This window comes from Nylanderia fulva, unplaced genomic scaffold, assembly GCF_048542155.1.
Source record: "Nylanderia fulva isolate GAGA-0341 unplaced genomic scaffold, ASM4854215v1 Scaffold1, whole genome shotgun sequence".
NCBI lineage: Eukaryota > Metazoa > Arthropoda > Insecta > Hymenoptera > Formicidae > Nylanderia > Nylanderia fulva.
Window position 1 is genome coordinate 4,227,338 of NW_028189192.1, and position 12,887 is coordinate 4,240,224.

The 12,887-nt window shown below is 40.5% G+C and overlaps 2 protein-coding genes across 5 annotated transcripts in view; one reads left to right on the top strand and one right to left on the bottom strand.

The window, feature by feature from the left end:
• Positions 1 to 12,887, bottom strand: part of LOC114928490 (PHD finger protein 14) — a 240,613-nt gene that overhangs the window by 193,182 nt on the left and 34,544 nt on the right. The window lies entirely within an intron of this gene.
• Fas1 (fasciclin 1 Fas1 domain-containing) overlaps positions 1 to 12,887 on the top strand; it is a 224,566-nt gene that overhangs the window by 131,595 nt on the left and 80,084 nt on the right. For all 4 annotated transcript variants that reach the window (XM_029299477.2, XM_085480093.1, XM_085480086.1 and 1 more), the window contains exon 2: positions 3,786 to 3,921. In XM_029299477.2, the coding sequence (XP_029155310.1) occupies positions 3,786 to 3,921 (136 nt within the window). The remainder of the gene's footprint in view (positions 1 to 3,785; positions 3,922 to 12,887) is intronic.

Below are 12,887 nucleotides of genomic sequence, written 5' to 3' on the forward strand. Positions count from 1 at the left end.
ATATTTCCAAAACGAGAATTGCGGCTGTAAAAAATAACGAAGTGTGAAAAATAAGAATGAGCCTCGTAAAAATATTATGGAATCTGGAAATTGCGCAAATAATCCAAAAGCCATAATATTATGTAGTAAATTAATTTCATCGGACCGATTGGCTATCAAATTTCCGAATACTTTTTATAATGTACGCAAAGATATCAGATATACATTTGTAGGTATATATATGAAATTGAAATAATAATTATTTCCCTTTGTATATTATATTTGCGTGCGCATGATGATAAATGCAGCGTAATAATGAAAATACAAACAATTAACTTTCTGTTAATTATTTCTCTGTAACAAAAATAACATAAGCACGATTTTAAAGGAATATGTAATCGGGAGCATAACAACGCTGATGTATGCCGTGAGATAAAATGCCTCGAGGACTAAAACGTGAACATGAATTAAGACGTGGAACATAAAATTAAGATTCATGTCGCATTTATTTATTGTACACGTAATTTTAACACGAGAACATAAATCTTCGCCAATAGCTGAATTTTCACAAATCGTCTCTAGTTTTGAAGTGTCCGAACAAGTGTACGAAGAAAGATTTTTTATTCCTCAAAAAATGATTCTTGAATCTATTAAATGCAAACAATCTCGTAAAATAAAACAAGGACAATACATGTAGCGGGTTTATTTCGAGACGACAAATTTCGCTGCAAAATTATTTTCTCAGATCGCGCGATATTTTGAAAGCACGTAATGCGATAAAATAACGTTACTGAAAGAGAGAGAGAGAGAGAGAGAGAAAATAGAAAATATATCCTGACGTATGATTTAATCTAATTTCCGACTCGTCGCGACTGCACTTCATACAAAATTCCGGAATAGTTTCTCCTCCGTTTAACCTATCGCTATTTTTATTTGACGGATAAAAAATATCGGATTTACCAATGCAAATATTTGTATGAATAATACGTAATATATACATATATACCGTTATGCGTGTGACGCGTTCGATAAACGTTTTTATGTCCTAATGGTCCTTTCGCATTAACAAATTTGACAGATGCAGTCGGGTGTGCGAATTTAAATGGTTTTCTCATCTTGATACGAAAATCTTTCATTTTATTTGAAGAAATCAAAAAATATTCCAAATTATAAATGTCAAAAAGTTTCTGTAAGTTGGTGACGTTTTAAAAGACGTGACTTAAAATCGCGTTCAGATTATTCTCTTCAATCCTCCTTCGATTTCCTTGTGACAGGTTCCAAGGTGCCGGGTCTAAAAAACCTAAAGTGAGTTTAAAAACCGTCGAGTTTTTCGCGATCCGAGGTCTCTCTGATATTATACAAGGCTTGATAAAACTCTTGTGTCTACCAAGACAATCGACACGCGAAAACACGACGTCTCGATTACCGAGCTGGAAATCTTTTTCTATCCGCGGAACCCTTTTTGCCACGCTCCTCTCTCCTTTTGTCTATTACTCCCGACCAATCCCGTCGCTCTCTCGGGCTCGCCTCGACGAACCAACTCGCATTAATTGCCGGGAGTCACGACACGTCTCCATTACTCAAGAGCTTCGTTAAAGGGAGGCAAAGGGGATAAGAGAGCGCCCCGAGGATAAGGGACGAGAAAGATAAAGAAGGTCGCAACGCTGTTTCACCATTATTTTTCACAAATTGGGCCCGCGTCGTCGCGCCGTTATCTTTAACGAGAATAGAACGATGGGGCCCCTCCAAATTATTCGAAAAACGGAAAAAAAAAAAAAAAAGATTTTTCGGAAATTTCGTCCGTATTATTGTTACGAGATAATTCTGACGCTCTTCCCTAAATAGCAAATCCCAAATGCATCGCATATTACGTGCTTTGATCGCGTTTCCGATTTTAAAATGAAATTTATATCGCGCGCAACAAGACGCGACATCGATTATCTGCGAAATACAGAAGCGCCCTGAATGAACCACGTCCTCGCGCATACAGTTTCCACTAATTAATCAGAAATTTCCTGCCGGCACCACCGACCGACCAATGCAACTAATAGACCTTGCTTCCCGAATCTCCCTGCCAATTATCCCGCCGTGTACTAATTAGCATATATGGTCACGGTAACAAAGTTTCCCGCCTCCGCGACAGTGTCGTCCGCGAAACTTACGAGCTTTAATAACTCGTGAATGAACGTTTTGATTTTGCGATATCGAAACGTAATTCCGAGTGCCTTGTCAAGAGTGATTTGCGATCTGTAGAACAGAGTTAACGTTAAAAAAAAAAACCTTATTATATGTTATCTGTAAAAATATAGACGAATTTAATGACGATAAAAAAAATGCATTTATAAAGCTAGATGTAAAACATAGGAAGACGGGAAAATATAAAATGCGAAATTACTCTATTAACTTTGACAAAGTCGAAGAAGTTGAAGAAACTGTCTGTGTGTATTAGAGCGAGCTTGTACTTCTGTCGCTGCGGAAAAATCACCGGCAAGGTACACCTCCTGCGTACGGAAACTTTAGCAGTTTATTATAGCCGAGTACGCCGACATAGTTCTCCCTCAGTAGCGGAGTTTCGAGCAATGAGACGAAATAATCGCGTTTTTACGATAGTCGTGCCGAGTTTTACGAGAATCGGAAGCCTCGGTGACGCTTTTGTGCGGTAAAACTTGTTCGTATGCCACACGCGTCATAAAATCGACAAAGCGAGCCGCAGTAGCAGCTCGGCGCGGGTTTTATCAGATATGTATACTGTATGTATGTATACATACTTTCCGCGTCTCTATTACGAAAGAATCCGAATGAATTTTTCCGCGTTTCAGAGTCTCCGTTCGAATGCATAAACGTAACAACAGTTCGAATGCACAAATGTCGCGAGCGTCGAATTAAAATGTTTCTCATTAAAATATTTTACGCTCTCTTATTATTGGACAACGTTACGACATATATATAGTAAACCTATATAATATCATTATATATAATAATTACGATAAAAATTGCGAAGGCAGTGAGATTATACAGCAATCAGTCGTAATTATACGTTTAAAAAGGCGAGAACGCGAAATTCTTAAAATTGAGTACCGAAAACATATATATATACAACGCGTTCTAAAGGGTCTAAATATCTTTCAGTTTCCGCTGTTATATGTTTTTTTCGCCCTCTCCCCCAAATCCCAAGCGACGCGACGGAAAAGGGGTTCTCTCTCCACAGTAGCGAGTGGTAGACTGGTAATACCCGCCAGTAGATCGGACTTTGTATCCGGCTAATTAAGCATTGATAACTAACGAGGTTCCTTTGTGCCGTCGCCGCCGCCGCCGGAGGATGAAAGTCCACGGAAAATTTCAACCGACACATCGGATTAAATGCTTTAGCGTGCTAGCGCGCTTTCATCGAACCCGTGTTTGCCCGAATTCGAGATGCAAACTGCGAGAACTTCAATCCCCGTTGATGCGAATTGCTCGAGGCATTGCTTCCATCGTAGGGGGTCGAATGGACGGATGGATAGATTCTTTTTTTTTTTTATGTCCCGACGAAGAAGAAACGTTTCGGAATCGATCGCTTCTTCGTTCTTCGACCTCGTTTTCTACTTCACGAGAACGATGATTAATTTAACGACCTCCTATATGAGCTGGTCCTCTTCCGAGCACGCGAGTGTTTGATTTTGTTCCGAGAGCGCATAATGCCGTAAGCGTAATTTCTTTTTTTCTTTTTTTTTTTTTTTGCGCGCGTCGTTAATTAGTGGCGCGATCAGCAAAGAGATGGCCGGGTCAAACTCGTTTTAAAACCGTACCGCAATTTTCTGTTGCAGTTTTATCAGCTTCTGGAAGCCAGTCAAGTGGCCAATACGACTCTCACATATCGCCATGTGACTGTATTTGCGCCGACTAATCGAGCGTTCCAGAAATACAACGGGAGCTTGAAGAATCTGGTTCTGTATCATATGTGTGAGTACATTGTAATGTTTAATTTTCATTAATTTCTCCCCGAAAAATGTGAATCCGTATATAATGTACCTATCGTTTAAATGGTAAAGATAATTTACAGAATCACAGAAATAAATATTTTTTGTACTAACAGATTTTGTACTAACAGATAATAATATATTAAATATAAAAAATAAAATCCGCACATGTTTCAGTGAAAAAAAAGTTGGAGATATATATTAGCGAATTTCATAAATTCTATAATCCAAACAAAAAGCTAAATTGATAAAGCAAAGAACGGAACATATTTGTTCGCGCGTGCGATGCAATATTTAAATATCTTCACGCGTCCGTAAAACCCGCAAACAATCAAGGAAATTTCGTTGTCTCCGCTCTTGCGTGGCGTATTTTCCGGAATAGACCACGACAACGCGAGAAAAATTCTCGACACGATCGGGAACTCAATTTTCCTCGGTTTGCCGTCTCTGCCTCTGCCTCTACCCCTGCATCTGCATTATTTCCTTTCTTCGTCCGGCTTTCGTGTTTCGGCCGCGCCGAAGTGCATTAGCCTCACCGAGCCGAGTTTCGGTATTTCGCGCTTTGATCTCGAGCGGTGCGCTCGAGCGTTTGCATCCGTAATGCATCCGTCGAGCTGCAAAGCCGCGGCGGATCGGAAGATGCATTCGATGTATGTATATGTGCCCCCCGGACGTTTACGCGCTTTCGTAATTCAGGGCTTCTTCGATGGCAACGTATATAACGAGAAGCAACGCGATCCGGTGGCTGGTATATACGTCCGTTATGGACGTATTCGCGTTTACGGCCATTCGACCGTCCATTTCGGCATTCATCGATGTAGATCCTGATGGAAAGGAGGGAGGGAGGACAGCATTGTTGCGATTGAGCGTAGAGCTGACTAATATCGCGCAGCGTCAGCGAGTCGACGTGTCAGCCGATCCGTCCGCGTTAATGGATCCTGTTGCACTTTATTGTGCGTCGAGCGGAAATCGAAACGAGTTTGCGAGAACGCAACAACAGGGCAATCGCATTCGCGCGAAATTGTTCTCATTCCGAAGATCGGGCAAACAAATAGAATTCGTTTTTTTTTAATATTTGCGCGTGATCCCGTCGATTCTCAAAAGTATTCAGTAAGTACGAATTTCGCCAAGTAATATAAGACGACATGAGAAATCAATAAAAGAAAAAATCATGTCAATCTTGTTGTTCAAAAATGCTTAATACAAATTTCATCCGAGCGAAAGAGGAAATGTTATATATACATCAAGTCGTTTTCGATCGTGTCACAAATTCATCGTTAGGTCACCCGAGAGGTCGCCGTATCGTCTTTGATCAATAAGGAACACGCGACACAAACAAGCCGCTCAATCAAAATCCTTATTATCCTTGGCGGGCTATGGTAAACGGGACGACGGGCCTCGTTAGGCGCACCCTCGTTCGCTTCGCTACGTCTCGTCTCGTCTTCGCGTCCGTCGTCCGTGTGTTTGCGATGTCGCGCGCGGTGTGTAATTTCGTCGCGCGATGTTTGCACTGCTGCGCGGGCGGACAACCTAGCGAAAACGCTTACACGGATATAGCCGCATCGGCGTGGCGTGGCGCCATCGATCTCGACGGAGACTCGTAGGCAAACACGTAGAGAGCGGTCTCCGCTCCCCAACGCGTGCCCTTCCGTGCTTGCGTTAAACCCGACGATAAGAAAGGGCCGCGCCTTTGGCCGCTCAACCGGCCGCGCCGGGAAATAATTAATCCGATTTCAACGGCTAAGCCGCGCGCAAGCGTAACCCTCTCGGAGGAGATGGGTCAGTATATTATTTAGGCGAATCTTGCAACGCGAACTTGTCATCAATAATTTTGGGACACCCGGTAGGAGAAGCGTAAAATATAAATTGTTAGTGACAAAAATAAGGGCGTTAATCTACTTTTTTTTATTATACGAAAGGGATATAAAAATTATTTAACCGTATAATATATTTTTGTATTTCATGCTCTGCGTGTGGAAAATTTTCTTTGAATTATTTTCAAGAAAAAACTTAGATACCTATATATATATATATGTGTGTGTGTGTGTGTATACCTATACCCATTGTGTGGTTGATCCGAGAGAAATTTTTCTCTCTCGAAACTCACATTCGCTACAATAAAAGTATCCAAACAAACTCTCCCGGGCTGTCAACGATACACTTCTACGCGCGTACTTATTCTTTAAGTCCGTTTTTCCTCCACGGGGGATAATGTCGTGAGTTACCCGGACGAATTACCTTGGAGACCACCCCGGGAAACGTTCAGATTAAATAATCAAAGGTCGTAAGGTCGTCGACTTTTCGTTGACGCGATCAATGTTATTCGGCCCAAGGCATTTTTTCCCATGAAACTACGACGACGACGATGACGACGACGACGACGACGACGACGAAAGGAAGAACGAAGGAAGGAGTGTCGTCGTCGGTGACGTTCGTCGACGGGCCGCTACTTCTATTCCTCGTCGAACGCTTCGCCTTGTCTTTCTTTTTTTTTTGTCTACTCCAGAGCGACGTATTGGAGAGCAAACAGCTCGAACGAAATTACCGCGTGCAAAAGACTTTTTACGAGACGCGTCTTGTGAAAGAGATTGTCAAGAATTACATTATCCTCTTTCCCTTTGCCCCGTCATCCTTTTCCCGCCCTTCCGTCGTCGTGATGCGGGGTAAATAAAAGACGCCTGGCTTGGCGAGGATAGTTATGCTCGCATGACGCTGCTGACTGCATCGATTCGTAGCTCAAAGAGTAAGCTGAAAATTATTTACTCGAGATAACGAGTAGAAAATAAGTTACTTTGTAACATATTACTCGCTCCGGCATTTTCGTAATAACAAGCCTCATTTTAAGTAAAAATAATATTTTACTTTGAATTAAGACTGATTATCCCTTTCTCCGACCCGGTGCATGAAATATTTATACGCCCGTAATTCTTTAGGGTTGCATTCTCGAGTTCTCGACGTTTTAAACCTCATCCCCTTAAACTCCCGTATATATTTAGACTCGCGGATAATAAACTTTGGCGGAATTCTAGCAAATCGCAATTTAACCGTCCGTAACTTTGAACAAGCGTGCGGCGATTCAAGTTTTTTCGTTCGCGCGGAATCCAAACGGAATGGAGAACTCACAAGAGGTCGAAACTCCGTCCCCTTTTATCCCTCGAGAGAATGTCGGGTCCCCTTTCTCTCCTCCTCTGTCGCGCGCGCGATAAGGAAAAGCTCTCTTTATCTTCTCAAGTCGGCGCCTATCTCGACGGCACTTCGCCTCGAGCGGTAACGAGAGGACTGACCCTCTCGTTCTATCGTACGCACGCGCGCGAATCTACTGCAATTTTGTACATCGTGAAAAGTTTCACAATTAGTCTTGGAACTTTCATAATTCCGCAGCTTAACCCGCCTTGTTTTGCGGCCGAGCGTTACTGCAGTCAGTTTAATTTATCATTTTACCTCTCGCCCGACTACCCTCGACTTTTCCTCGAATGCTAGACATTTTTAATCGGTATCTTATTACTCGATCGAGGCGAAAGCAATTTTTTTTGCTCGAGGAAAAATCATTTTCGTCGCGTTTGAAATCCGACTTTTAAATGCGCTCACAAATGCCTCGTACGTCTCGAGTTGCGCGAACAGAATAAGAATAAAATTCGCGTTTTACCATTTTCTAAAGCGACCGAAGAAAGCATCCGAGTTGTAGTCGCAATAAAATTTGGATGCAGGAACACTTTTACGAGGGTAGCGACACAGGTGTAGGGCGAAAGCTTACGACAGTCGCGCGCCAGCGTATTATCCTACTTTAAATACATAGATGGTCGAGTAAAGATTTAAGGAGTGCGGGTCAACCGGTCGCGCGCCTTTCATTTCGAAAAGTCACATTTGCGGCAAGATAATGCTTTTGCAAAACACGCATCGGTCGAATTAAAATCGCACGAGATCAACAAAACCCGTTTCCACGTAAATCGAAACGCGATTATATTTACGCAACATAATTTTTTCAAAAGAATTTCAATGCCCCGCAAAAATAAATTGAAATCTGATCCTAAATAAGAAACGCGTAACAATTTTTCGATCATCTTACGATATACATATATCTACAAGACTTTCTCTATTTCCGCATGCGTTTCGCAATAAGCTCGCGTATCTCGTAATAAATATTTCTGAATAGAATACGAATCCCGTTGTAGATCTTCAAATGGAAATCCTCGACGCTCACCATTAAGAATCTACGGTTTCGCGAACAATCGCGGATATACGACGAATCTAAACGACAATTCCAAACATTTGGAGCTAGACTAGACGCTCTTTCATTTCGCTCGTGACGTGCGACAGGGACAATAGAGCTTGGTATTTCGACTGCCGGTAAATTTAGTCGCTGAAAGTTAAAGACTCCGGTCGCCTCGGGGATGAAGAAGAAGGCGCGCCAAGGGCGAGCAAAGAAGACCCACCCAAAGAGAGGAAGATGGGTGACTGCAACCTTGGTGGTCAGGGGAGAGGAAAGAGGGGCATGACAAAGGAGAATGGTGCGAACTCTGGCTTCTACGTAACTTAACTGCTCCTCCGGTCTTTGTGCGAAACTTAAAGACACTGTATAGTCCAGGTATATAGGAGACGTTCGGGACAAGAGGGAGATCTTGAACAGAGTATATATATATATATATAGATATAGATATATACATATGTGTGCACATATGCATGTGTGCGTACGTGTGGTATGCGACGACTTTGAGTTCGTGCCTTACGAGCCAACGGAAGTTGGTTACACTGTGCTCTCTACGTGCCGGGGACCAAGCCGTTCGGGCGTCTGTGACACTTTCTCGTAGCCACAGGCCAACAGGAAAGGGGCGACTTCGTTTGTCTTGTCGGAGAACTCACCCGAGTGCACGGGAGAGGGAACGGTGAGATCTCCCATTTCCTCTCGGTTGATCGAGTTTATTATTGACCTGTTATTGAATCACGGTGCAGTGTCGGTTCTGAGAATTAGCGGCGAGACGGTGAGTTTATTATGACCGAGAAGAGGATTTATTTGATATAAATCCGCGCTTCGCGGATTACACGATCGTCGAGCATGCAAATTGATGAAATATATTTTTCTCCGATCGAAATTTATTTTCAGACTTATAATGGGACTTGACGTTTCTAATCTTGCATTTTTTTTTTATCTGACTGAAACGTGTTGCACGACTCGGGGATATATTTTTACGCGATAAAGACTCCTCGTATACATAATTATTTTATTAGATTTTTTGTAATATTCACATTCACCAGTATATTATGGCTTTTTGCGCATATTCTCGTTAAAGAAAGCGAAGGATTAAAATTCCGACAGATTTGAATATACACGAGTCGCAAAAAGAGAAGACCGCTTTGATGTGGCGGTAATCCCTACAGATTTTAATCTCGTTTAATTCCGCAACGTTTTATCGCGTGTACGCTACCGGCATAATCGTGCATGCGGCACCAGAAATTCCAATCTGCTCTTCGTGGCGGCGGCAGCGGTCTCGCCGCTGAGTTTAAACCAATTAAGATAAGGCCACCGGATGAATCATCTCGCGTAATAATTTTTCAAATGCGAGCATTTGCGTTTTCGCGCCAAGTAAAACGAGGACGCGCTTTCCTCGTCGAGGAAAACGAGAATTCGTCACAACGTCGCGAGAAAAGATGACGGAAAACGAAGCGCGAAAAAAAAAAAGGACGAAGAAATAAGTACAGTTATGCTCTCAACACTTTCCGGTTGTCGACCGCGCCACGTCAGAAAAAATCTTAATTATGTCATATAAATGCCAAGATGGCTGAAGAATTGCGAATTCAAGACTCGGCGCGATAATGAAACGAGACTTAAATGCGACCGCTCGTCGCGTTTATAGGTTGTAATTAAAATCTTTTTAAGGAATGCGCCTGGCGGGGGACTCTCTGCGCACCACTCATAAACTCCTTTCTAATTGCTTTCGTATCTAATGTCGGTTGTTACAGACATGGCTCTGCCACGTATTTTATGTTATAATAAAAACTAACCGACTCCGATATGCACCGCGAATTCCACAGCGATCTTGCACGCGAAGAAAAATATCTTTTTTTTTTTTTTTAAATAATTTATCGCGATACGTACAATTAACTTTATACGATCTGTATATAGAAACGTAATTATCTCTTCTACTGTACTTAATATAATTTCGATGATAATGTGCGCCTTGATCCTTCGCAGATACGTTTCTTCGCGGACATGAAATAAGTCCGCGTCTTTAGTATATTATTTTTCGATAGAGAAGGAGAAAAAGAGAGCTGCGCATCGCATGAGACCGAGGGTAGAAATAGCGAGGCTTTAAAAACTCGAACAATTATCTTAATAAAAACGAATAATTTATGTAACGAGTCCGGTGCATTCGTGACCGCGGGAGGAAACAGTTGGCGTCTCATTACACCTTCTCCGCGATGACTCGCGCTCGGAACGACGTAATTATGCTGAAACTTCTTTTTTTCCCGCGCACCACGACGATACCATCGCGCCCGCGTACAGAGGTCGGCGTCGCATTCGTACGCCGCGACGAGAATAAATTGGCTACATTTTCGCGAGAAATCTGCCCGCGCATTTATTATCGCCGGCGCTGATACGGCGCGGACGTTCACGCTGATAACTTATAGCCGTCGCTTTTTAAGCTTGCGCTCAAGTACTTGGACTCTTATATATATATATATATATATATATACGAAAGCAGTCGAAATGCCGCGGAGGCATCGCCCAGGCTTTAATTAATCAGGTATACGAAACGAAACCGCATACGAGAACGACGCTTATTCGTCAGTGACTCGAATTGGTCCGCGTGGCTTAGATGGCTACAAAATACCCCGAGGGGCATCCTGCGAGAATGAAATACAGCCCCGCTCCCATTCCACGACGTTGGCATTCAAGTTGGATTAAATGCGAAGAAGACCTAATGAAGGCCATCAACCCTCTTCCGAGTGTCCCAATGGCGCGAAGCAGCAATAACGAATGGCACCGTATAAATAAAACCTCTACTGCCGCACTTCGAACGAGAAAAGTGGAATAGAACGAAGAAGAGGATTACCGAGAAGTGAAGGATAAATAAAATGAAAATATCCAAAGCGAGATAATACGTATAAGATAAAGTAGAAAAAATCCTTTTGTTTTCTCTCTCTCTCTCTCGCTACAAGAATTTATATTTGGGTATATATTGCATAATTAAATTCCTTGTTAATCTATTATGATTGCACAGCTTTAGATTTGTCTTAAAAGTTGATGCTGCTTGAAATAAAAAAAATTCAAGTGCTTTTATTACTTAATTTTTTACTATAATTTTTTATTTTGCAAGTTTAGAAAATCCCTTATTATACATATATGGCTTTCAAGAACAATTTATAAGAAAAAATAATACAGAAAATTGCTTTGCTGCACCTCATTAGAAAATCAGATTGATATCTGTGATATATTTTCATTGTTATATTTATGAATTTGAAAGATTAAAATAACATAATTTAAAAACGTTATTACTGTTGACGTACAGTGATCTTGTCATTCTGCACGCAAGACTCGAACGAGCAAGACGTGCGTCTCTTCTGTGTCATATTATCTCTCGAAGCACGATCGTGGCAAGTATTCGGAGATATGAAACGTGATAACTTTGCGATTGCAATTAACGATTACCAACCGCATGACTAAAAGTATAATTAGCAAATTGTCGTAAAATGTGTGCATGTATTATTCATAATTAACAAAGATAACATTATACGTTCGCGTGATTTTTTAATGTTGAGTGAATCAGAGCTCTGTGTGATGATTTTTAGTGTCTCTTCAGTACAATATACATAAAATGTGAGATTAATCGCGTCAGAATACTTAAAATATTTAATAAATATGTGTTTTTAATGTATATACATGTTTATTAAAATGTTTCTCAGCGCATTAAAATTTATGTATTTCCTTTTCTCTTTAAGTTACTTTATTATATAAGAATTATAATTTTTTTATTTATACTATATTATTAGATATATATTTTTTATCCAAGCTCAATCTAAAACATTTTTTTCGGAAATTGCGTAATTACTTATATTAAATATTTATTTAAAAGACAAAATTCAATTGCATTAATTTTTGCGATAATAATTACTTTATCTTGATAAAACGCTTAATCTTTAAATAATGTATTTCCGAATATATCATAGATAGCAGTAAAAATGTGAATTTTGCAATAATTGAATTTCTACATTATTTAATCTTATAAATCGTTTAAAAGATGTTTATACAATAAAAGATGCCCTAATATTTATACGAAAATTCTCGATAAATTAAATAATAAACTGGTTACACAAATAGATCACGTTTAAATCATTGTCTACTCTTGAATTGTGCATAGCATTAATATGATTAAATCTATTTGATTCTTTAAGCTTATTTCACGCACAATAAATCCAAAATTAAAGCAACACATTACCAATAAATTAATACTTAATTATGAGATATATTCGAATATTTCTCATGAGGGAGAAAGTGTTAACAGAGACTTATAAAGAAAAATCTATGATTGTCACAAGAATGAAAAAATATTCAAAAGATTTAAAAAGGACAAGATTACAAGAGAAATTTAAATATATAAAGATATTATAAAATCTCTCTTTATACATTCATCTCTTATTGGGATAAAATTTTGCTCAGCTGCGCCAAGTCGAAGCAATCTTCCCTCTTCTTGCCTAAGGGCGACCTGCACGCGCGAGAAGAGGGAGTTTTCGCATAAAGCTGCGACGCCCCCCTTAATTCCTTGTTTCGCGCAAACATTTTCTTCATCGCAATCGCAAGAGACCGCCGCGGGCTTTAACGAGAAGGGGTGTCGCAGCCGGATATAGAAACTCGTCGCTCGATGACATTCGACTATGGGTTCGGTATTTCAATATATATGTATTTAAACATTCTCTCTTTACACAGTACTAGTATTTATACTTGAAGATGTT